Below are 27172 nucleotides of genomic sequence, written 5' to 3' on the forward strand. Positions count from 1 at the left end.
TTACATAGAAAATCTACCCCAGTGCTATTCCTAATTTGGCATCTGATCCAAAATACAGACTCAAAGGATACAAATTATTTTGTATATTTTGATGTACAAAAAAAATATATAATATGCAAACTACAAATGTTTTTGTGGACACATTGACAACCAAAAATGTAGAATAAAGGGATTAGTGATTAGGATAATACTTACCATGTGACACTTCTTTTTTGCTCAATATCCTATTAACAAAAAAAAGATATTTTAAATATTTTCATAAGAAATAAACACTTTCCAGTATTTATCAATATTTTTCAATTAGATGATTTGTTGGATTTTGGAGTATACTGAAACATCTAATTTCACAGAACTATCTTTTGTCTGATACCAAAAATGTATATATTATCTAAACAACCGGAGATGATCAGTGAGACACAGCTGTCCCTTTTTTTCCAAAAATGATTTCACAAATCATTCACACTAGCCAGAGCTAAGAAGAATTTGATTCAGCTAACTGACATTACAAAGAACATTTTAGAACACGTCAATTCTCAAAAAAAAATTAGATATTTTAGATTTTGGTAAAGATGTCATATTGTTTGTGAATTCTAATTATATGTTACCAATTGTTACACATTTTTGGAAAAAATATACTGTCACACCAATTGCTAAACTAGTCTTTTCTTCCAACCATAGTGGTATGAGGATGATCATTTTTGTAATCTAAAGCTGTTTAAAGTAGTTAAAATGGACATTATGGAAGGACCATATGGTTTCACCTGCTTTATTCAATCTCCAGATATAATAACAGCGAACAAGTTGGTTAATTTGCCTGTAGCTAAAGCTATTTGCTGATTCAGCAATCAAAAGTAGAACTTTAGAAGAACAGTAGCCCCAGTTGGGATTTCTTCTTCATTACTTTTCCTTTTCTGTTTGTTTTTCTTTTCTTCTTTTACTTCCAAAGATTGAGTACTTTTCTACAGTTGGGGACTCCACCTTTCCTCCTTAAATATATGTTCCCATGCTCGCCCTCGGAGATGATGTTGCAGCTCGGACATGAGTTTGCCCTTGCATCTCTTCTTTGTTTAGTCTATCCTTACAATATCAATTGAAGTTTTAAAAATGTAAATGTATGCAGAATTTCTGTAGGTAATATTTTTGATAATTAGTCTATTCATGTATCTTTTTTTATTTAGAATTTAAACTGATGTCCCTTCTCCTCCTGAGGAACCGGATAGGAGCTGCAAAACATGTGGAGAATTTATGAGACAACACAAGATCCCCTCCTTGACTGTTAAAATCTTATTATTGGATTTATGGTCTACTCTACCTGTAGTTCTTTGGATTATGATTTAATTTACACATATACCCATGTATTTCTAGGGTGTTCCTCCTGCCTTGATGGTGGGGCACGTTCTTTTCATTCACATATATGTTGGTTGTGTTTTACAATGAAAATTATCTATGTAATAATGTTTGTCATTTTTAAATATAATTTATAGTTTGTGAACACTATAGGGTACCGATTAGGTTGTCATGTTTCCAAATTTCTTTATAGGCACATTACTACTGTATAACCATATAAGAGTGGTAACAGGGACATGTTCTGGTCACCTGGGCCTAGCAACGCCACTACTTATGGAAGATGTTCCCATTATAGAGGAGCAGTGCTTAATGGTAAGATCTAGTTAGCTGTAACTATAATGTTTGCCTTTTTTGTTAAAACGAAAACCCTGAAAATAAGATAATGGTCGTAATACATTAAAAAAAGTTACATTTAGAAGTTATGCAAATTCTGTAGCTTGACAAGTTTAAAAAATAGATATGAAGAAAACTAAAATAATGGCTAACCTGTCTTGTCACTTACCTCCACAAACAACTCTTTCGTTTTCCCCTCCAGCTTCTTAATATGATGAATGGCTTTGTTAACACAAGGCAATGGTGTGTTCACCAGTTCACAGCTACGCCTTCTTGCTGAGTCTACGGAATCCATACTTTTAATCAGACCTATAAATAGACCATTCATAGTTTAATATCATTTATAAAGGAACATACAATTTTACAATCAAAGATGAAATCTGTAGTTTGGTTGGTGTGTGGCAGGGAATTAGAAACTGCTAATATGGCAGTGTCTGTTTAGATATAAGGAATCTTTGTTGACTAAGGTTGTATGTTAACCTACAGAGAAAAATGAGTTTTGAGTATATGTTAACCTAAATCAACCACAAGTTTCTTATATTGTATGATACCCCTGCCTAAAATTGCTTTTAAGGTAAACTATAATAATTGTTTTGGGTAAATTGCAATTTTATTTTTATTTTTTTATTGTTAAGTATCTGTATATATCTACAGTCGGGAAACCACTGTGGCTATTCAGCCTCACAGACCCCAGACTAGTAGGCATACACAGCCTTCTTTCTGAGGGCATGATGACACCACGAATGCAGGGGCGGCCCATCTATTAAGGGCACACAGGCGCCGCCTCCTCTTTTCATCCCTGCCGCCACCCCCTATTCATGCATTCGGCCCCTTTCAGGACACCGGGCGCATGAATGTTTTTACAGTTTTATCTTTTTTGTATAGTTATACATTCTCAAACTGTTATAATATAACAATAATCTTTGTTATAAAATAAACATTTATTATATGACAGTTTTCATTCAACCACTGGGTTAAATAAAAATAAAAACTGACAGATTCCCGTACCAACACAAGCAACGTTAGTGTGGAATTCTCTCCTGCTGTTCTATTGAATTGGACAGCAGGGAGGCTTCCTCCTCCCTGACATAATTTACAGATCAGTGCATGCAGCCATTGGCTGCAAGCAATGATGGAATGCTGCTTTCGTTAAACCTGTTTCTGCCGAACAGATAGCAGTACACATGTACTGAAAGTTGGCTGGTTCCTGCTGAACCAGCCAATTTTCAGCCAGTGTGTACTAGGCTTAAAGCAGAGGTCCACGCTAAAGTGGAGCTTCCGCTAATTGGAACCCTCCCCCCTCCGGCGCCACAATTGGCACCTTTCAGGGGGGAGGGGGGTGCAGGTACCTGTACAGTACAGGTATCTGCACCCACTTCCGGCGTAGATTCTGCAGAAGCCACGCCCCTTTCCGCAGAATCTACGCCCCTTTCCGAAGGTCCCCCGCTGCCTGCTGGGAAACACTCGGATCCCAGAGACAGCGGGGACCATCCTTATTGCGCAGCGCTACTTGCGCATGCGCAGTAGGGAACCGGGAAATGAAGCCACAAGGCTCCACTTCCTGATTCCCACACCCAAGATGGCGGTGGCAGCACCCCCGAGATGAGCGGGCGCGCTGGGCGGGTAAGTGTCATTATTTTAAAAGTCAGCAGCTGCAGTATTTGTAGCTGTTGGCTTTTAAAAAAAAAACGGCGGACTCCCGCTTTAAGCTCTCTGACACGTGATTAGTCACTGCTGTGATGAGCCCTGGGAACCAGATTAGTTTAGCATGAGTAAGTTACATTTAGCATCCTTAATGGACTGTGGCTCATTTATTCTTAGACCTAGATGACTGTCAGAGGGTAGACTGTCATTTGGCCCTGGCCATTTAATCCAGGTACAGTGCCTTGAAAAAGTATTCATACACCTTGTAATTTTCCACATTTTGTCATGTTACAAACCCCAAAAAAATAGATTTTATTGGGATTTTATATGATAGACCAACACAAAGTGTAACATAATTGTGAAGTGGAAGGAAAATGATAAATGGTTTTCAACATTTTTTACAAATAAATATATGAAAATTATGACGTGCATTTGTATTCAGCCCCCTTTACTCTGATAAACTAAAATCTAGTGGACAAATTGCCTTTAGAAGTCACCTAATTAGTAAATAGAGTCCACCTGTGTGTAATTTAATCTTAGTATAAATACAGCTGTTCTGTGAAGCCCTCATAGGTTTGTTAGAGAACCTTAGTAAACAAACAGTATCACGAAGGCCAAGGAAAACACCAGATAGGTCAGAGATAAAGTTGTGGAGAAGTTTAAAGCAGGGTTAGGTTATAAAAAAAATATCCTAAGCTTTGAACATCTCACAGAGCACTGTTCAATCCATCATCCAAAAATGGAAAGAGTATGGCACAACTGCAAATCTACCAAGACATGGCCGTCCACCTAAACTAACAGACTGGGCAAGGAGAGCATTAATCAGAGAAGCAGCCATGGTAACTCTGGAGGAGCTGTAGAGATCCACAGCTAAGGAGGGAGAATCTGTCCACAGGGTAACTATTAGTCGTGCACTCCACAAATTTGGCTTTTATGGAAGAGTGGCAAGAAGAAAGCCATAAGATGTTTTGTTTACAGTTTGCGAGAAACCATTTTGGGGTCACACCAATAAGGTGGTCAGATGAGACAAAAACTAAACTTTTTGGCCTAAAAGCAAAACGCTATGTGTGACGGAAAACGAACACTGCACATCACCCTGAACACACCCTCCCTACAGTGAAACATGGTGGTGGCAGCATCATGTTGTAGGGATGCTTTTCTTTAGCAGGGACAGTTGGTCAGAGTTGATGGGAAAATGGATAGAGCCAAATACAGGGCAATCTCAGAAGAAAACCTGTTAAAGTGTGCAAAAGACTTGAGACTGGGGCAGAGGTTCTCCCTTCAGGAGGACAATGACCCTAAACCAGGGGTTGACAAATTTGCTTGGAATCTAGGAGCCAGCTAAAAAAGTTAGGAGCCAGGTCCGTGACGGCGATCTGGACCTGTCCCTGGCCTGACATGGAGACGAGTGAGGGGAAGATAGCCCCGAGCCCCCCCGTCTCCAAGTCATTGCCCATAGCTCTTAGAGGGACATTTTATTTGTTTTATTTTTTTCAAATGATGATTTTTTTTTTAAATTGCATTTTAGTGTAAATATGAGATGTGAGGTCTCTCTGACCCCAGATCTCATATATAAGAGGACCTGTCATGCTTTTTTCTATTACAGGGGATTTTTACATTCCTTGTAATAGGAATAAAAGTGACATGCGCCCTGTCCCGCCAAGCTTGCGTGCAGAAGCAAACGCATATATGAAAGCGATGTTCAAACCACACATGTGAGGTATCGCTGCGATCGGTAGAGTAAGAGCAATAATTCTAGCCCTAGACCTTCTCTGTAACTCAAAACGTACAACCTGTAGAATTTTTTAAACATCACCTATGGAGATTTTAAAGGGTAAAAGTTTGTCGCCATTCCATGAGCGGGCGCAATTTTGAAGCATGACATGTTGGGTATCGATTTACTCGGCGTAACATTATCTTTCACAATATAAAAAAAATTGGGCTAACTTTACTGTTGTCTTATTTTTTTTTATTAAATAAATAATTTTCCCCCCCAAAAAAGTGCGCTTGTAAGTCCGCTGTGAAAATATGGTGTGACAGACAGTATTGCAACGACCACCATTTAACTCTCTAGGGTGTTAAAAAAATAAAAATAAATGATTATATATATATATATATATATATATATATATATATATATATATATATATATATTTATTAATATATTATAATGTTTAGGGGTTCTAAGTAAAGGGAAGGAGATAGCTCCATTAGCATTGCTGGTTGTAATTCCAACGGCCACCACAAGAGGGCGCCAGATTCCAGAAGGAACCATAGGATCACAGAAGGCCTCAAAGCTGGGGGCTCAATTACCGGCCGCCGGCGGCGCGGCCTGACGCCGGGGGGGTCCACGGAGACAGGATACCCCCAGCTGTGCTGCCCCAGGCGCCAGGTCGCTAATTCTAGTCGCAAATGCAAAGTGGCGCCCGGGTTTTGTCGAGCCCTGCCCTAAACATACAGCCAGTGCTACAATGGAATTGTTTAGATCAAAACATATTCATGTGTCAGAATGGCCCAGTCAAAGTCCAGACCTAAATCCAATTGAGACTCTGTGGCAAGACTTGAAAACTGCTGTTCACAGACACTCTCCATCCAATCTGATAGAGCTGGAGCTATTTTGCACAGAATAATTGTCAAAAAAAGTCACTCTCTAGATGTGCAAAGCTGGTGGAGACATCCCCAAAAAGACTTGCAGCTGTAATTGCAGCAAAATGTGGTCCTACAAAGTATTTACTCAGGGGGGCTGTATACAAATGCACAACACACTTTTCACATATTTATTTGTAAAACAATTTGAAAAACATTTATAATTTTCCTTCCACTTTACAATTATGTGCCAACTGTGTTAGTCCATCACATAAAAAAATCCTAATAAAATACATTTACATTTTTGGTTGTAATATGACACATAAAAATGGAAAATTTAAAGGGGTATGAATACTTTTTCAAGGCACTGTAAAGCTGTTTTGTTTTCTTTTGTCCCCTATGCTGCATCAAAGTCAAAGTCAATAAGGCCGCGTACACACGCGCGGACTGTTGGCCCAACTTTGTCCGTCCAACAGTTTGAGCGAACAGTCCGCTCAAACTTAGCATGGACGGACATGGCCACACACGACGAACGAACAGTTTGCTGAAACCGTGCGCGATGACGTGAACGGCACGTACGACAGGACGCAAAATACGACGTCCTATACACTGCATTATAACTTTCGGCTTGAAAATCCTTTCTGAGCATGCGCGGAACTTAGTTTGACGAACAAGCCTACACACGGGCGGACTGTTCGTTGAAACAAGGTTTCAGCGGACAGTTTTTCGGAATTTCCGTAAAACCTTGTCCGTCCAACTGTCCGCTGAAACTGTCCGCTGAAAGCCCACACACGAGCGGACTGTCCGCCCAAACACTGTTCAGCGGACAAGGTTGGGCCAACAGTCCGCGCGTGTGTACGCGGCCTTAGTCCGAAATAAATACATCTGCATATCTCTGTTTCTTTTTTTTCCCATAATGTTTTTATTTAAAATTTTAAAGTATGTAACATAACAAATAACAAAAAAGCAGTGATACAAAAAAGAAAAGAAAAACAGCACTACAATTTAAATAAAACTCATCAAATTGGGCTCTATAATATACAAATCTTCATATCTCTGTTTCTATGTATCTTAATGCATCAAATCTGTATGCTTTAAATGGTAAATTGATCCATAACCTACTAGTAAGCATTCAAAAAATACATTTTAGTCATATAAATAGTGCTCACCGTATTTTATATTGCTTGGAGGTAACTGTATATCTGTCATTCTGTTTATTGGATTATTCTGTTTAAACAGAAGGTATTGTAACAATTAATTATTTTGATAACAGCCCAAAAATCTTTAAGAGTAACTCCACTTATGTTGAGAAAAAAACATTCCCCTCTAGGTGATCTATGTACATTACAAGGAGTTTAACCACTTAAGGACCGCCGTATTGCCATTATACGTCATCAGAATGGCACAGGCAGGCACAAGCACGTAGATGTACCCCCTCCCGCTGGATACGGCGGTCCGTTTCCCTCCAGCAGCGATCCGTGATGAGGGGATGGCCGTTGGTTTCTGGCCACCCCCTCTGGATCGCTCCTGGCCAATGACGAACTTCCTCCCACTGTGTATTGTTTACACAGGAAGGAGGAAGTGATGTCATTCTCCTCGGGGCGGTCTTTTTGACCGGACTACGAGGAGAAGACTAATAGTAAGTGTGCACCAACACTACACTGACATGTAGGTACACACAGGTACACAAACCCCCCCTTTTGCCACTGTCACTAAGCGATCATTTTTCTGATCGCTGCATCAGTGTCGCTACTGTCGCTAGGTAGCTAGTTATTTTTTTAGGTTCACCGCCAGGTTTTTATAGCGCTAGGTACCCCGATATACTACCCAATAATGGTTTTAACATCCTGATTGCCCCTAGTTAACCCTTTCACCCCCTTTTGCCAGTGTCACTAAGCGATCATTTTTCTGATCGCTGCATCAGTGTCGCTACTGTCGTTAGGTAGCTAGTTATTTTTTTAGGTTCACGCCAGGTTTTTATATCGTTAGGTACCCCGATATACTACCCAATAATGGTTTTAACATCCTGATTGCCCCTAGTTAACCCTTTCACCCCCTTTTGCCAGTGTCACTAAGCGATAATTTTTCTGATCGCTGCATCAATGTCGCTACTGTCGCTAGGTAGCTAGTTATTTTTTTAGGTTCACCGCCAGGTTTTTATAGTGCTAGGTACCCCTATATACTACCCAATAATGGTTTTAACCCCCTGATTGCCCCTAGTTAACCCTCTCACCAGCGATCACAGTATAAGTGTCACTGGTGACGCTGGTTAGCCAGTTAGTTATTTAGGTTCCCCGTCAGGTTTTTATATAGCGCCAGGGACCCCCATATACTACCTAATAAAAATTTGAACCCCCTGATTGCCCCTAGTTAACCCTTTCACCACTGATCACCGTATAAGTGTTACGGGTGACTCTGGTTAGTTTGCTTTTTATAGCATCAGGGAACCCACCATTTATTACCCAATAAAGGTTTAACCCCCTGATCACCCGGCGGGTGATATCAATTAGGTTTTAGGGTCAGGGTCTGCGTCGCCCCAGGCAGCGCTAGGTTAGTGCCAGTACCGCTAACACCCACGCGCAAAGCATACACCTCCCGTAGTGGTATAGAATCTGAACAGATCAATATCTGATCTGATCAGATCTATACTAGCGTCCCCAGCAGTTCAGGGTTCCAAAAAAACGCATTGTTAGCGGGATCAGCCCAGATACCTGCTAGCACCTGCGTTTTGCCCCTCTGCCCAGCCCACCCAACTGCAGTATCGATCGATCACTGTCACTTATAAAACACTAAACACATAACTGCAGCGATCACAGAGTCAGGCCTGATCCCTGCGATCGCTAACAGTTTTTTTGGTAGCATTTTATATTTAAATCCGGAAGGCAGTGCTTGGTTTTCAGGGTCCCGTAGGTGGCTAGGCTCCCAAAAAGTCCCCCACATGTGGTATCCCCGTACTCAGGAGAAGCAGCAGAATTTATTTTGGGGTGTAATTTGACTTCTGCCCATAGCATGTGTGAGCAATATATCATTTAGTGACAACTTTGTGCAAAAAAAAAAAAAGTTTGTAATATTCCCGCAACTTTTGGCAAAATATAAAATATTTCATGGACTCAACATGCCTCTCAGTAAATAGCTTGGGGTGTCTACTTTCCAAAATGGGGTCATTTTGGGGGGTTTTGTGCTATTTTGGCATTTTATGGCCTTCGAAACTGTGATAGGTAGTGAGGAGTTAAATCAAAAATTTGCACCCTTAGAAATCCTGAAGGTGGTGATTGGTTTTCGGGGTGCCGTGCGCGACTAGACTCCCAAAAAGTCCCACACATGTGGTATTCCCATACTCGGGAGAAGTAGCAGAATATATTTTGGGGTGCAATTCCACATATAACCATGGCATGTGTGAGCAATATATCATTTAGTGACAACTTTTTGTAAAAAAAAAAATAATTTTTATTTTTTGTCATTATTCAATCCCTTGGGACAAAAAAAAAATATTCAATGGTCTCAACATGGCCCTCAGCAAATAGCTTGGGGTGTCTACTTTCCAAAATGGGGTCATTTGGGGGGGTTTTGTGCCATCTTGGCATTTTATGGCCTTCAAAACTGTGATAGGTAGTGATAGGTAGTGAGGAGTAAAATAAAAAATGTATGCCCTTAGAAATCCTGAAGGCGGTGCTTGGATTTCGGGGTCCCGTACGCGGCTAGGCTCCCAAAAAGTCCCACACATGTGGTATCCCCATACTCAGGAGAAGCAGCAGAATGTATTTTGGGGTGTCATTTCACATATGCCCATAGCATGTGTGAGCAATATTTTATTTAGTGACAACTTTGTGCAAAAAAAAAAAGTTTGTAATATTCCCGCAACTTGTGGCAAAATATAAAATATTCCATGGACTCAACATGCCTCTCAGTAAATAGCTTGGGGTGTCTTCTTTCCAAAATGGGGTCATTTTGGGGGGTTTTGTGCTATTTTGGCATTTTATGGCCTTCGAAACTGTGATAGGTAGTGAGGAGTTAAATCAAAAATTTGCACCCTTAGAAATCCTGAAGGTGGTGATTGGTTTTCGGGGTGCCGTGCACGACTAGACTCCCAAAAAGTCCCACACATGTGGTATCCCCATACTCGGCAGAAGTAGCGGAATATATTTTGGGGTGCATTTCCACATATAACCATGGCATGTGTGAGCAATATATCATTTAGTGACAACTTTTTGTAAAAAATTTTATTTTATTTTTGTCATTATTCAATCCCTTAGGACAAAAAAAATAAATATTCAATGGGCTCAACATACCCATCAGCAATTTCCTTGGGGTGTCTACTTTCCAAAATGGGGTCATTTGGGGGGGGGGGTTTGTACTGCCCTGCCATTTTAGCACCTCAAGAAATGAGATAGGCAGTCATAAATTAAAAGCTGTGTAAATTCCAGAAAATGTACTCTGGTTTGTAGACGCTATAACTTTTGCGCAAACCAAAAAATATACGCTTATTGACATTTTTTTTACTAAAGACATGTGGCTGAATAAATTTTGCCCTCAATGTATGACTAAAATTTAGTTTATTCGATTTTTCTTATAACAAAAAGAAGAAAATATCTTTTTTTTTCAAGATTTTCGCTCTTTTTCCATTTATATCGCAAAAAAAAAAAATCGCAGAGGCAATCAAATACCATCAAAAGAAAGCTCTATTTGTGGGAAGAAAAGGACGCAAATTTCGTTTGGGTGCAATATTGCATGACCGCGCAATTACCAGTTAAAGCAGCGCAGTGCGAAATTGGAAAAGACCTCTGGTCCTTAAGGTGTTTATTGGTCCGGAGCTGAAGTGGTTAACAAAAGATTCCTACTTTTTGTTATTCTGAAGAAATGTGTGTGTTTGTCTGTGCCCATGTTCTGAGTGAATCTAATGGGAGTAATTTCATAATTATCAACCACCTACTGCACCTTTTAAAGCTCTAAGGAGAAAACTGCAGGGTCTGCATCGCTTTAGACATGATTTCCTATTGGGAGCATCTTACCAAAAATTACATTTCTGTTGCAGGGGGTGCCTGAAATCTGACATATCTTAGTGAAGACTCCTGGGAAAATCAGTATGCCAATCACACAAGCAGGAAATTACATATCTGGGGGGCGTTCTGTACACATTCTATGTACAGAACACCTCCAGGTAGCCATATTGCATATCATATTACTGAAAATTACAGTACTGCAGGTTTAAAAGAAAAGGTAATTTTTAATAACATTCAATTATTACATTGTGACTTGTGTCCCAAATGTATGTTATATTATTTTTTCTGTTTGCTATTTTCTTCCCCCTCGAAAGTGGAGTTACCATTTAAATAGTCAGAGAAAAACATGTTTGGATTAGCTTTTTGGAGATGCTGAATATTTGAGCCAAAGATTAGAAAGTTGGATTATCTACTATAGATCTTTTGGACTCCTTACTGTTTTTCCCCTACTATGAACACATGCAGCTCCCACACATACTTACTTGTTTTATATTGATAAGACCCCTGAACTCATAGGTGCACCCTGAGCCATATATTTTTTTTTTCTGGGGGGCAGGGGTTTAGTCTTGGGCACATTGAGGAGAATAATTAGGTGAGAAAGAAAGAAAAAATTTCATAAACGGTGACTACTTAGCAGCCAGAAACAGCTGTACAATATAAAGAGTGTCAGGAGTATGAAATACACAGCATAGTGTATACAGTGCAGGGGTCAGAAGTGCATAAGCCCTTGTACACACGGTCGGAGAATCCGTCGGAATGTGTCCTATCGGACCGTGTTGTCGGATAATCCGACTGTGTGTGGTATGCATCGGACTGTTTCCGTCGGACCAAATTTTCCAACTTGCTGGAAATATTTTCCGACAAACTGGTCCGATAGAACATACTCCAATCATGTGTAGAGAATTCCGATCGGACAAAGTGCCACGCATGCTCAGATCAAATTCCTACATCAAAGCTATTGGCTACTAGTCTAAACTTAGTCCCATCATAACGAAATTACGTCATCACGTTCTGAAAGATCGGATTTTTCGACAACTTTGTCCGACCGTGTGTATGCAACAGTTTCGGACAAGATCCGACGGACAAAATCCGACAGATTTGGTTGTCAAAATGTCCGACCGTGTGTACAAGGGCTTAGACATAGAGCATTGGAGTCAGAAGCAAGTAAGACACAAAATATATGGGTCAGGACTTCATAAGACACAGAGTGCAGGAGTCAGGAGTGCATATCGCACAGAGGGCAGGGGTCAGGATTGCACATAGCACAGAACACAGGAGAGTGTAATGCACAGCTCAGTAGACAGGGTACAATAAAAATTGCCTACCCCCAGTACAGATACCACTGCACTAGTATAGATTCCCTCCCCAATACTGATCCCCTCTGTGTCCCACTAGTACAGATTCTCTCTCCCATTCCCCTCCTCCCCCCCCCCCCAGTACACATTTCCCCCCTTCCACTGGTACAGATTTCCTGTTCAGTATAGATCTCCCTTCCTCTACTAGTATAGATTGCCTCCTTCCAGTACAGATTCATCCCTTCCCAAAATCCCCCTGTTTGCAAATGCCCCCCCCCCCCATTACAGATCACCTCTCCAATATAGATCTCCCCACACCCAATACAGATCTCCTTCCACTCGGTATAGCTCCCCCCCCCCCCCAGCACAGATACCCTCCCTCTATTACAGATGCCCCAAGTAAAGATCTTCCATTCATGAAACTCACCAGACCAGGTAGTTCAGAGGGAACTCAGCGAGGGAAAGTCCTCCCTTGCCAAATAATGAGACCCGACCAGAGGAGGAGATAAGAAGAGCCTTCCTTGTTCTGAACTGCTGCCTGTGTTGTGTGTGTGGTTGGATTCCCTTATCTACACCTCTGGAACACCAGTGCTAGATGGGAGGGTTTTATAACATATGGTTATAAGTGGTTAAAAACCCTCCAAATACAGGAAAAATATCTGTTGGTCTGCCATACTTGCACTCAGCTCTTAAAGAGGAAATAAACCCTGATGGGTTTTACTTCCTCTTTTGTTCCCTGCAAAGTAAAAGCATAATGGGCTAGTATGCATCGATGGCTGCATTCATCTGCACCCCTCTTTCCTCCAGCTCTGTGACTGGCCGGAGTCGCGCAACGTTACTCCCACACATGCACGTGGGAGCAGCCGGTCACGGCACAGGCCCTTTATAAATGACACAATTGTGCCCTTTCTTCAGTGTGCATGCGCCGATGACTTCGGCGCAAGCGCATATGGTAATCATCTTCTAAACCGTGGGGGTTTAGGAGATATTCCATTACCTACAGGTAAGCCTTATTATAGGTTTACCTGTAGGTAAAAGGGGTGTAACTAGGTTTACAACCACTTTAAGCCCTCTTGTGGGCTGACAACACATAGCATTTATATGTTTTCAGCCCTGCCAGCTTTCTTTAAACTTGCTTTGCCAAGCTACTCACATCCATCTACTTTTCCATTTCCACACAAAAAAGGCTAATCATTCTGCCTCCTATGCCAGAGGATGCCTATTATGGAGAAATGTGTTGGATTGAGCTGGCTCTGTGATGTCATTACGCAATTTCATGCCGGTGGGTACCGCAGCCATCATTTTCTGGATATATACCGTATTTTTCGGACTATAAGGCGCACCGGATTATAAGGCGCACTAGCAACGACCGGCTGATAAAATGGATATTTCCATATATAAGGCGCATCGGACTATAAGGCGCACCGGATTATAAGGCGCACTAGCAATGACCGGCTGATAAAATGGATATTTCCATATATATAAGGCGCATCGGACTATAAGGCGCACGGTCGATTTTGTGAGAAAATTTAGGCTTTTACGTGCGCCTTATAGTCCGAAGGTTAACGTCAAGAGACTTGATCTGTGACTCCATGCGCGCCCATCTGACAGATACTGTTAACAAAGAACTCCAGCGATGTCAACAGGTCATATATAAGGCGCACCGGACTATAAGGCGCACGGTCGTTTTTGGGAGAAAATTTAGGCTTTTACGTGCGCCTTATAGTCCGAAAAATACGGTATACGACTTGTCTTTTTTTCTTTAATTTGCAAGTGCATTAACCATTTAGCTAAAATGTTTTTAATGAATACTTTACTATGAGGCTTCTCCTTTTTTGCTTTTAACTGATGTCTTTGTTGGAGTGAGTTTGGTGGCTCGAGAGATATGTCATAAACATATTTTAAATTCTGATGGTGGGAGCATCGGCCCTTCTTTACGAAAAATCACTTGTGATCTCTTTCATTTTAGATCATTCCTGTCCGGTAAGTTTAACCTTCAGAATCAGCACTTTGAACACTGGAGCATTAGTTTGTTTAAGATTTAAGCACAGAGCACTTTTATGGCACCCAAATTATTGTGTGTGGATTTGGACTTTCCCATGTTTTATGAACTTTTAAAGATTCTTTATGGCACTATTGTTATTTATTTAGTGTTAAAATGTATTGCATGTTCACTCATAAGGATTTTTTTATATAGAATATTTTAGATTTAAAGGGACAGCGCACTTTTTTCTTTATATGGTTTTATTTAAAGTGCGGTATTCATGTTTTTTTTGGGTGCAGTAGTGGTTTATTAATTTAAACTAAGCGCAAGGGTTTTTTTATATATATTTCTTTAATTATTCTGAAGTCCCAAAATAGGAACTAGGTGAGCTAATTACTCTGCTTGAAACAAAGGAATTGACTTGATTTCATAAAGGCAGGTAGGCTGTTCAGGCAAATTTTCCCTTAGCTTAGTGAATGTGGTGAAAATTATGAATTTCTGACATTTCTGAATTCCATTCTGAATGACATTCAGAATTTCTGGCAATTTCTAAAATACAATAGGTATTGTATTGCACTTGTCAAACAGATATATGGTATCAAAACATTTTAATGGTATATTTAATGGCTTCCTGGCCCATGCACATAAATGGGCAGATGAGAGCAGCATAGATGGAATGGTGAAATACTATGGTACTTAAATATCTTCATAGGAAATGCTTTAAAAGCCTTTACAAGTTACCAGTATAGAGTTTCACAGGTGTGGTGCGATTGTCAGTTACATATGTGCCCGAGACCAACATATGTGTTTGCATTTGCCCGTGAGCACAGAGGGGCAGAGGCGTTTTATTCATTTTTTTTTATTTTATTTAACTTTATTTATTTTTTTACAGTGTCTCTTTACTTATTTTTTAATCCCACTTTATTGCTATCACAAGGAATGAACAACATCCCTTGTGATAGAAATAAACATGGCAGGTCCTCTTTATGGAGAGATCTGGGGTCTACTAGACCCAGGTCTTGCCTCTGCCCTCAACCAAAAAAGTTTGATCAGATGCATTCACAGGTAATGGTTTGTAGACAACAAATCGAAACCGGAAGTGACAAAATGATTGTCGCTTCTGGTTTCATAGGCCGTGGAGATGATGGGGAAACTTCCACGTACCAATAGGCTAGGCTCACTTGGCTTAATGGAACTGGGGCTGCTATAGGTGATGCTACACTAAGCAATAATCCCTGACCATTGGTATAGAGGGGACCATTACAGTACATTGGTTTTGACACAATTGTATCTATGATTCACATGATAAAATGTCTGGTATATAAAAAGTCCAGACACTGAAAGAGTCTCACACATGTGGTATCACCATACTCAGGAGGAGTAGTAAAATGTGTTTTGGGGTCTAATCCTGAGTATGCCCATGCTGTGTGTGGGAAATATCTTATTAAATTGCCAACTTTGTGTAAATAAAAAAATATATATTTTCTTCCCGCATTTTTCAAAAGCCTTTGGCAAAAAGAATCTTCAAGAGATTCACCATGCCTCTTAAAAATACCTTGGGGTTTTTACTCTCCATAATGTGGCAATTTGTGGACATTTCTACTGCCCTGGTGCTCCAGGGCAGTAAAAATGCGATATTTAGGATGTGTAATTTATGTCTCTAGAAGGCGTAAAGGTGCTCCTTCGATTTTAGGCCCCTCTGTGTGGCTAGACTGTGAAAAAGTCTCACACATGTGGTATCACCACACTCAGGAGGAGTACCAGAATGTGTTTTGGGGTGTATTTCTAAGTATGGCTATGATGTGTGTTATAAATATCTTATTAACTGACAACTTTGTGTAAGAAAAACACATTTTCATTTTCTTTCCTGAATTTTCCAAAAGCTTGTGGCAAAAAAATACATTTTCAAAAGACTACTTATGCCTTTTAGAAAATACCTTGGTGTGTTTGCTTTCCAAAATTAGGTCATTTTGTGGGAGTTTACATTGTCCTGGTCCTAAAGGGCCTCCAAAATTATAATAGGTAGATAGGAAATTGGATGGGTAATTTAGGAACCTAGAACACCTGAAGGTACTCTTGGATTGTGGGACCCTCTATGCATTTAGGTTGTGAAAAAGTCCCACACATGTGGTATCCACATACTCAGATAGCATAGCAAAATGTGTTTTGAGGTGTAAATGTAGTATGTCTATGCTGTGTGTGTGTTAAACTTGTTAAAATTACAATTATGTAGTAAATTTCCTAATTTTTCAAAAAGATTGTGAGAAAAAAAATTACAACTTCAAAAAATTCACCATGTCTCTAAAGCCCCTTTCACACTAGCAGAGCCTGCCAGTGGATCTGCCTGATTAGCAGGGGATCTCTCCGCTGATCCCCGATTAGTAGGCAGATAACAGGTTTGTGTCCTCTCTGCTGATTCAGAGTGGACACTGACACAGCTCGCTATCCTCTATGGGCTGTTGGATGGAAACTAACTGCCTGTCCATCTTCATCAGACTGCCATCCGATCCAATCCACCAGATGGATTGGGAATGGATCCCCATCCATCTGTTTTTAGCGAACAGGATTGGATCAGATGTTGGCAGATGGCAACGGACACATGTCTATTGACATCCGCCGCTCCATAGAGAGCAATAGATGGTCCAATGGGGTCCGCCTGAAAAACTAAAAAGTGGACCCAATTGGTCCGCCAATGTTAAATGAGTCTGACTAAATACCTTGGACTCGCTACTTTTCATAAAGGGGTCATTTGAGGGATATTTATACTGTCCTGGAATTTAATGGTCTTAAGAAATGAGATAGGCAGTCAGAACATAAGGACTGATCAATTTTAAAATATATATACCATGCTTTGTAGACTCGATAACTTTCATAAGTCTAAATAATATATAGTAATGTGTTTGTTATTTCTTACCAAAAAAGGTAGCACAATACATTTTGGCCCAAATTTATGAAGAAAGATTATTTATTTGCAAAATTTTATAACAATTTTTTTTTTAATTCAAAATTTTGGGTATTTTCTCATTTATATGGCAAAAAAAAAAAAAAACTGTGGTGATTAAATACTACCAACATAAAGCTCTATCTCTCTCAAAGCGAATGATAAAAAATGAATTTGGGTAGAGTGTTGCATGCCTGAGGAATTCAAAGTGTGACAGCGCTGAAAGCTGAAAAAAAAAAAAAGCTTGGACTGGAAGGGAGTGAAAGTGTCCAGACTTTAAATGGTTAACAGACCAAAAGGGAGCAAATAAGAGAACATCACTGTTAGAGTTTACATATACTAATACTTTCAGGGCCACCAAACCAATAAATAACTGTATTCATTTTTTTTTATAGAGTAGCTCTCATCCTTTTTTAACCAAGATTTAAATGCCCTAATCCCATTACCAGCCAAGTCCCTCATATTCAGTGTCCAAAGGTGTGGCTGATATTATCCTACACAAGTATTGAGCCTGGCAACAGTCTTTTCTCCAATGGGAGCAAGCATGCATTCTACTTATTCATTGCACAAACCCTCAGCCCCTATGGAGTTAGACCAAATGCTGAAACACAAATGAATTTCCGACCTGGCACCTGTATGCACGCCTATAAGGAAGGCTTTGGTGGCCAAATATGTGCCAGCCATGCCCAAAGCTTGATCAGCACCAACAGCAGCAAGATAGGTTGACTTCCCTTGTGATGGTAGGTGGAGGTACCCTCTACCACCATGCTACCACTGGAGGTGAGGGGTAGATGTAACCCACTCATACTAGTAGCTAACATTACCCACTATCACTTTCTGTTTGTTAAATATGTGAACATTTATAAAAAAAATGTAAAACATGAAAAAGATAAAAAGCGTACAAAATCAATACCAAGCAGTACAATGTTATCAATCTGCTAAATCATGCTTTTGTGTAATAGGTACTCTATATGACTGCTGGAATTAAAATCTTGTTAAAGAAAATGAGATGCCACCGTGGGAGTATGCTTGTCAAGGTGTACTAAGTAGATGATGTTTACTAAAACATGGGGCCCTTGGTCAGATCAATTTGTGACAGCACAGAGATTTCAGTAGAGACACCTACAAGTATATCAAGCATTTTCATTTGTGGTTATAACGCAATGTACAATTTTCTCTGCTCTGATGTACCATTAAGTTACAGACACATGAATGCATGCAAAATCTTTTCAGCTTTGATACTGTATTTATGTGCACTGAATTTAAATTGAATATGAGCATAAAGGATCGGCATATAGTAATACATACTATGCATTCAACGCCTGAGGATCCTTAAATTCTTCGCCAGAGATTAGGGAGAGCCATGCATTTTGCCAGTATAATTTAATTCCACCCTACCAGAACATGAAGTGAAACTCGATATCGATTAATTTAAAATTGCATACATTTAATCAGAAGTCTTCTACCCTCTGGGTCCAAAATGACAAATGTATATTTCTTCCAACTTAATAACCATATGGGTTTGTTTCAACCATGTTAAGGAGACTTTTCAAGGTTATCATTTAAATAACATTGGACTTATTACTAATTTGGTTTTAACACTGCTGCAGGTATTTAAAAAAACAACGACTTTTGCTAAAAAGAAATGAAGTAAAATTGTCATACTAGCCAATTTGTTACATTTTATGTTTTTAAAATGGTTCTAAAGGCAGGGCATTTTTTTTTTTACCTTAATGCATTCCCTGCATTGAGGTAAAAAATGTCCCATTAATTGTATTGCCTCCTCACCTCCCTATATACTTAGCTGGATCCTATCTCAATCCAGCGCTGTGCCTACCTGCAGCAGCGCTGGTCTTTGTTCCGCCTCTCACAGAACACAAAGGAAGCATTGGCTCCTGTTGCTATCGATCAAATGCTGTGAGGAGGGGGTCAGGTACAGGGCTCTATGGACGCACACAACCTGGCTTGGGAACAAGCCTGCATATGTGCCCCTATAGCAAGAAGCTTGCTATGGGGCACACATAGAAACGTAGGAGCCAAGAGTGCCGGTGGATGACCCCAGAAGAGGAGCTTCAAGCTGCTCTGTACAATACCATACCATTGCACAGAATAGGTAAGTATAACATGTTTTTTACTTTAGGGGGAAAAAAAATGTAACAATTGCTTTAAGCCTTTTCAATTTAGGCTCCTGCAGGCTGTGATTTTCTTAACTGCCAAAAAATATCAAAAGTAATTTCCTTCCTTCCTTCCTAGGCACAATGTTCTGTATAGTATACTGTTAGGCCGCGTACACACGCGGGGACTGTTCGCCCAACTTTGTCCGTCAAACAGTTTCGGCAAACAGTCCGCTCAAAATTAGCATGGACGGACATGGCCACACACGACGAACGAACAGTTTGCTGAAACCGTGCGCGATGACGTGAACGGCACGTACGACGGGACGAAAAATACGACGTCCTATACACTGCATTATAACTTTCGGCGTGTAAATCCTTTCTGAGCATGCGCGGAACTTAGTTTGACGAACAAGCCTACAGACGAGGGGACTGTTCGCTGAAACAAAGTTTCAGCGGACAGTTTTTCGGAATTTCCGAAAAACCTTGTTCAGCGGACTGTTCGCTGAAACTGTCCGCTGAAAGCCCACACACGAGCGGACTGTCCGCTGAAACACTGTTCAGCGGACAAAGTTGGGCGAACAGTCCCCGCGTGTGTACGCGGCCTTAGTGTGTGATTGGCTTACTAATTTTCCCAAAAGTGTATGCAGAAACTGAAGTCAAATCACACACATCCCCTGCAATAGGTGTTCAGTTAGTGTTCATTAGTGAACCCACATGTGAAGGGATGAAGCATTTGCAGGATTTCTTATTATAACACTGAATCTGATCAAGTAATTATAATGAAGGCATAGCATCCCACTTAGAAGTCCTTTTGTTAAATATGATCGGAGGAAAAACATCAATATGGCAGTCCATACATGATTCGTACACGGCAGACATGCATGAAAAAATAGACCCAATTCCCCCATCCACACAGTCAAAGTGCATGTGGAAATCCTCCCACTGAGCTATTGTATTTTGACAGTGGGGAGACTTCTCCACCATTAGAATACACTGATTAGTGCTGCCAACTATAAGAAATAGAAAAAACCCCGCTCCAAAAAATATATATAAACACTCAAAAATACTCTAATGCTGCTCTCCTGAAAAAGAGAATACAATAGTACATTTCTCAGTTCAGAATATAAGTAACATGTAGGGACCGCTAGTTAGCAAATTAATCACCAACGTGAATAGTAGCCTTATCATTAGCAATCAATAATTTTGCCACTTAATTAATACATAACATATGTGCAACTAATCATAGTGCATTCACCATCATGAATACAAAAAGACAAATTAAACAATAAACACATTCATGTGATAACACCCTAGTGACAGCATTTGCTGCAATAACCAAAATATGAAAGTCCTTGCAATTAAACTATTCCAAAGAAGTTCTTCTACAAACATGATGTGATTATCCCACACAAATGATGACAAATCTCTCGTGTAAAGAAATGTGGCCTCAACCTTCCACGTGATCTTTCACCCCAGCCTCGATCATCCCCACCAAATAAGTGATAGTATATGATTCAGCTTACCAGATTTTATTGACCACTTTATTGAAAAAGTAAGTCAATGATCGCTTCTGCAGGATTGTGCCTGCTCACATGCCTTTAACCTGTAGACAAATTCAGCCTTTCTCCTCACAGACAAGTACGGTAGGTGCAGTATGTAAAAAACAGATGGAGCTCAACACAGCCAAGGCCCTAATACCCTCCCTCTGGGGGCAACCCAGGATTCCTTCAATGAAAACCTGGATGGAAAAAGTTTCGGAAGTCCATCTTATGGAGGACATCACCCATCACAACAGGAACACCTCCCAGCGACACACTCTAACATGGACCCCGTGGATGGAATTTACATCCACCCCTTTCTACAAAGATCTTATCACTTAAATACACGGAGACGGTGGCCTCCTCCCCTAGGAGGCTTTTCCGGCAGCCTTTCACTGAACAATCGACCTTCGCACGGTTCCGATTTATCTTTATTTCTTTGAGACCCATATGATATAGTCATAAAGGTTTTTCTGTATTGATACCACAAATGCCAACACCTCCCCCCCCTTTTCTACCCCTTTCTTTATGGACCCCTACTTCCCCTTGCTTCTCTTCTTTCTCTCTTTGGTTCCACCCATGCATTCCTACAATCTTGTATCCCCATTAGGGTACATACCCTGACTCTACCAATGCATTTTACGCATTTGAGGGTCTTCCTATGTGCGTAGAATCCTATATATATTATGATAGACCTGGTACTCTGCTGGGAGAGACCGTTAAAACTTCTTCTGTGGCATTGCTTGGACCATGTTACATGTTGTATGTTCACTTTTTGTCTGTCACTTTTTACTTCAATAAAAATGTATTAAACACAAAAAAAAACAGATGGAGAGCCTCCATAGCGTAATTCAGTTGTATTAAAAAACTGTAAAATAATATACAGCCAAATGGCTCCTTACTTGAAAAAGAGCCTTTCTCCCGACACTGGGGCTGCTGGCGTTTAATCTTGAGCGATACCGAAGGTATCCACGCTATCTACTACAGATGGCGTGCGTTCCACACACTCGCATTGTTAGCCAGAACAACCGGATGTCCTGTGTGACCTTGCACTGCCTCCTAGATCTATAGCTGGCAGCGCTGATCAAGTGAGGAAAATCCAAAAAGGGTAGTTTTACAGAAGTCAATTGGTAGGTTTACTTCTGTACAACCACAATGCTCATACATGGATCTGGTTCTGCTGAACCAGACAAATTTCAATCCATAGAAGAGAGCAAAGAGGAAAAAACTGCGCTACGGAGTGAAAATGATGCTGGTCGGAAGCTGCAATTCAGATGTACACCAAAAATACACAAAACAGAAAAGAAAAAAAAAAGAGAACTGCGCTAACCTCAAATTCCCAAAGTGAATGGGATGTGTGTATGTGTTAAACCCACAGTATAAACCTTAGTGTCTTAATGTCCCTAAGGCCACCTCAAAAGAATATAGTGCATACTATTATATATACAAATATATAAAATTAAAAACAAAAATAAGACACAAGTGCGTGTCAATGATGTGAATCACCCAAACACAGCACAGATTGTATAGATCTCTGTATATATACCCCTAAAAATAAAGAATGAAAGTTTTCTTAAAACTGAAAAAGTGCATAAAATAAATTACCAAGAAAAATATTTTGAAAAACTCTATGTAATGTCCATATAATTATATGACAAATTATTGCTGTAAAGTGTCCATATGGTAAATAAACACCAGTGAAGAAAAACTTCGTATGAGTAGCTGAATTGGAAGTGCACAAATTAATAATCTTCTCCAGGAGTATAATGTGCTTTTCCCATCACCAAATGAATGAATTGGCTCCTTACCAGATCCGAGCGACCCCCCGTTACAGAGGGTCACCACAGGCAAAAACAATCAAAGGATATCCGGGTAGCGGTTCCCCCTCAGGCGATCCCAAATCTTTCACACAATGGTGCTATGGCTGTTGCTCCACATGTCACTCCCAACTCAACGTGGTATCACATAGGGAAAAACATAGGCTCCAGATAGTGTAAAACCAATGATTTTAATTTGCAAGTAACGAACGTATACACTTACATAAAAGACTTTAAAAGCAGGCTCAAAACAGAAGCGTGCACCGGCCGGACACACGCCAACGCAGAGACCAACCCGTCCTTCCTGGTCTAAAACTAACGAACACGACTGGGGTGACGTCGACACGTTCGCACTTCCCTACGCGTTTCGTAATAATTTACGTCGTCCAGGGGCACGGGAGGCGTGCGACGTCACCCCTTTTATAACCAACAACATAACCAAGCATCGCTTTGGGTCAGCGGCCATCTTAGATATCATATAGGCGTTAGAAATCAATGACCATGGACCAAGCCTCACTTTCGATCCACGAACGTCATATGTGTATATATCCCCAACGAACGTCCTATAATTATGGGCCAAGCCTCGTTCCCCAACGAACGTCCTATAATTATAGACCAAGCCTCGCTTTCAGGCAATGGCCATATTGGAAAAAAAGACATGGCAAATTAGCCCTTATTATAAAAGTACCTTTCCTGTGTCCAAAAACAAACCGGAACACAAGTCCCAAACATACAATGGAGACACGGAATAAGGTCTACCGATACCGAACCGAACACAAAAATGAAAAGTTTTCTTTATTATAATTAATATATATAAAATATATATATAAAAAAAAAAGATTTTTAATACGTATATATATATCAAAACGAGCGGACAGCGCAATTAAGAGCTGTACATTCACTGCCCAAAAGGTCTGCGTAATTCCTCCCACAGATCTTGCTAAGTTGTAAACTGGGCATATGTGAACTAACAATTTTTTTTTATATATTTTATATATATTAATTATAATAAAGAAAACTTTTCATTTTTGTGTTCGATTCAGTATCGGTAGACCTTATTCCGTGTCTCCATTGTATGTTTGGGACTTGTGTTCCGGTGACTTCTGAAGGCAAATGGTTCCACTCGATTTTAGTTAGGAGTATCAGGGTAAAGGGGGCTGAATACAAATGCATGCCACACTTTTCAAATTGTTTTTGTAAAAAATGTTGAAAATCATTTATCATTTTCCTTCCACTTCACAATTATCTACTACTTTGTGTTGGTCTGTCCCAATAGAATACATTTACATTTATCATTGTAACATGACAAAATGTGGAAAATTTCAAGGAGTATGAATACTTTTTCAAGGTACTGCAGAACCCTGGACAACAGGGGTAAAAGGAAATGCTGAGTCTGGTGTGGTTATACGGTGAGTCTGGTTAGTGCAAACCCAACTGGGATTCTTAGTCACCCCATGCCCCTAATAGATAGAGGGTGATTTACATATAGGAGGGACTGGGGGAGCTGGACAAGGAGTTTCCAGAGCTCTCTCTAAGGTAAGCTGGGTTCCTCAAGCCCCCCCCCCCCCCCCCACCAAAAGTGATCTCCCCTTTCGGCAGAAGACTAACACAGAAGGAGACCCTCAACGGATTGACTTCAAAGTTAGTCCGTAGTTCCAGTCCCCCAAACACATTGCCCAAAAACAGAACATTACTCACCCAGCCAACCTCTGCCTCATAGAATATACCTGCTGCTGGAGAGAACCGTGGACTGGTCCTTCCCCCTGGAGTCCTTTTATTCACTGGAGAGGAGACAGGATGGCTGGATTCCCCCCGTCATGCTGTTGGGGATCTGGGCAGACTGCCCAGCATTCCTGGGGTATACAGGTGGAAACTAAAGGCCCATCCACTTTTACTAGTTAAAAATCCCCCCCAGTGTTTGCAGAGCAAAGCTGATATCCTCCTGTCCCAATGCTGGACCTTTTTCTGTGGTGGTGTCAGTGGAAACTGAAGTCCCATCCACTACCACAGGAATTCTATCGTCTGTGAGTTGAGGGCAAAGGCCAGGAGCACTCTGCCCTGTAGCAAGCTCTTCTGCTGGGTTGCTATCAGTGGAGACAGTAGTCCCATCCACCGATACCAGCTCACCTGCGGAGTTGATTGTTCTGGGCAGAGGTCAACAGCACCATGCTCTGAAGCCAGTTCTTCTGCTGGAGGCTCACTAGGTTGTTCCTCCTCAGCAGAAAAGTCTATTAAATCCCCAGACTCTGGAACTGGTGTCTGGAGATAGAGGTTTACCATCTCCTGTCTTTGGAACCCAGAAGACGTTATTGGTGCAGGGCAGAGGTTAACAGAGCTCTTTCCTGTTGTTAGCACTTCAGCCTTGGGGACGGCCATCTCCAGAGTTTCCGCTGCTAATTCTAGGGCATGCTTTTAATAGTGTTCTAACAGTTTCCTGTATGCCCTTTCCAGATGTTGTTCTTACTTTAGCAAGTATTCAAGATCAGGTTTAAGGTCTGAGACCCCTGCGAGACCGAGCATAGCCTCTCTGTATTCTCACAGGTTCCCAAGGGTAGGTTTCCCTTCATAGCCAAACATATAACCATCTGTAAAGCTCTCCCACAGCAATCGAGGGCCACCAAAGTCATATCCCTCTAGATAGCATTCTGTTGTCTCCCCTAAATACTCCTGCTCTGTGTGCCATTGCTGGACCAGCCTGTCCAACTCAGACACCCATTGTTCCTGGGGGCGCTCTCCCAGGAATGCTATCTGCAACTCCCATTGGTCACTGGCCCATGGGGTTGGAAAGCACTTGTCTGTGTGTGTGCCAGCGACCTAGAGAGTTCCAAGCCAGACCTGCACCAAATTCCGCTGCCTGGTCTCCTGGTATTGATCCGCAGACACAGTCCTGCGGATTGCTTAAAGGGCGCTCCGCAGCAGCCCTTACAACTCTGATGCCAGATCCATATCTCTGTTGGGGTTACCGAAGTCTGCTATCCCAATCTTGGATACCGGTGGTGGTTTGGACATGTTCATAGCCAGGAAGCACAATCTCACTGCTGCCACCAATTTGACCCCCATACTCATAAAGAGTATGTCCACCGTACAAGTTTCCGTTATCCGGTACCAGCACAATCCAAGGTCCCTTAGCCCACCCAGTCACTCGTTGAGGCATCAGTGTAGGGTGAAGAGACACATAAAACTGTTTATTCAAACACAGACACAAAGAGATATACACTCAGGGACAACCCCCTTCCTTTGCATGACACAGAGCATGGTAAACTACATTCAGTAACAAGAGACCCGCAGGTACATTCAATCTTCTCATCGGTAGACTGTCTTATCGGCAGGGATGGCTGTTGAAGAAATTCCCCCCACCCTTGACCCTGCCCCCAGACTACATGCTAGAAACACATATACATCTAAAAATAGGTTGCTCCCAAGGCAGACAGAAACACAAGAACAATGGGATACAGCCACACCTCAAATGATCTAGTAAAGAGTCTATGAGAGCAATCTCATGCAATATTCCAGCAGTTGGTAAGGTGGAATAAATTTATCTTTATATATTTCTTGGGGATATTGTTCAGAAATATTACTGTCCTAAGTAAAAGAGACCACTTCATTATTTAAAAACAAACCATACATTATAGAGCCCTGGATAACAGGGGTAAAAGGAAATGCTGAGTCTGGTATGGTTGTACAGTGAATCTGGTTAGTGCAGACCCAACTGGGGTTCTTGGTTACCCTGTGCCCCTAATAGACACAGGGTGAATTACACATAGGAGGAGCCGGGGGAGCTGGACAAGGAGTTTCCAGAGCTCTCTAAGGTAAGCTGGGTTCCACAAGCCCCCCACCCAAAGTGACTCCCATCACAATACCCATCAAGATGGATGCAGCTTTAGTCCCCTCGGCGGCATTAAGACCACTGACCATTCAGTTCTCAATGCTCCATGAGCAGAGAGGTGACTATAACAATTTTACATGAAATACTCATATTTTTAAATTGTAAACATTATTCTTGGCCCTAAACACTCGCCTCCAAACGTATCACTAAAATCACTTTACAGGACCAATAGGGAGGCTTAGGAGGAGGATGGGTATAGGGTCAAGCTCGACCTTATCAGAAAAGTTGAGATTTTGGATGCCTATATCTCTGAATCCACTGATTGCTCTTTATCTGAAGCTAACCCATGCTTATTCATGTTTCACAAGATGCAAGCTGTGAAATGCTCAGGACTGCAAGAGGTTCACTTTGTGCATATGTCTATAAGAACTGTTCCGGAAGATAATCTGTATGAAGCTAAGGGGAAAATAATACAGGGAGTATGCTATAGGCCCCCTCACCTGAGGGAGGAAGGGGAGACGGATCTCCTATCCCAATTTGGATTAGCAGCAAGGATGGGAAGTGTTATCATAACGGGGGGTTATAATTATCCAGACATAGACCGGGCGGAGGGAACCACGCATTCATCTAAGGCTCACCAGTTCCTAAATGTCTTGCAGGACAATTTTATGGGTCAGATGGTAGACGCACCAACTAGAAATAAAGCGTTACTGGATCTACTGATTACCAACAATACAGACCTGA

The 27172-nt window shown here is 41.0% G+C and overlaps 1 protein-coding gene across 2 annotated transcripts in view; it reads right to left on the reverse strand.

The window, feature by feature from the left end:
* Positions 1-27172, reverse strand: part of CCDC178 (coiled-coil domain containing 178) — a 447704-nt gene that overhangs the window by 408179 nt on the left and 12353 nt on the right. Inside the window, exons 2-4 of one of the 2 annotated variants that reach the window (XM_077492628.1) lie at positions 7080-7137; positions 1850-1989; positions 196-224 (exon numbers count right to left, since the gene is read on the reverse strand). In XM_077492628.1, coding sequence (XP_077348754.1) covers positions 196-224; positions 1850-1989; positions 7080-7119 — 209 coding nt within the window. In that variant the 5' untranslated portion in view covers positions 7120-7137. The remainder of the gene's footprint in view (positions 1-195; positions 225-1849; positions 1990-7079; positions 7138-27172) is intronic. The other variant, XM_077492627.1, reaches the window with a different exon arrangement.

The sequence above is a fragment of the Lithobates pipiens genome, unplaced genomic scaffold (genome assembly GCF_037356315.1).
Source record: "Lithobates pipiens isolate NorthernLeopardFrog02 unplaced genomic scaffold, aLitPip1_a1.2 Scaffold_19, whole genome shotgun sequence".
Classification (NCBI taxonomy): Eukaryota; Metazoa; Chordata; class Amphibia; order Anura; family Ranidae; genus Lithobates; species Lithobates pipiens.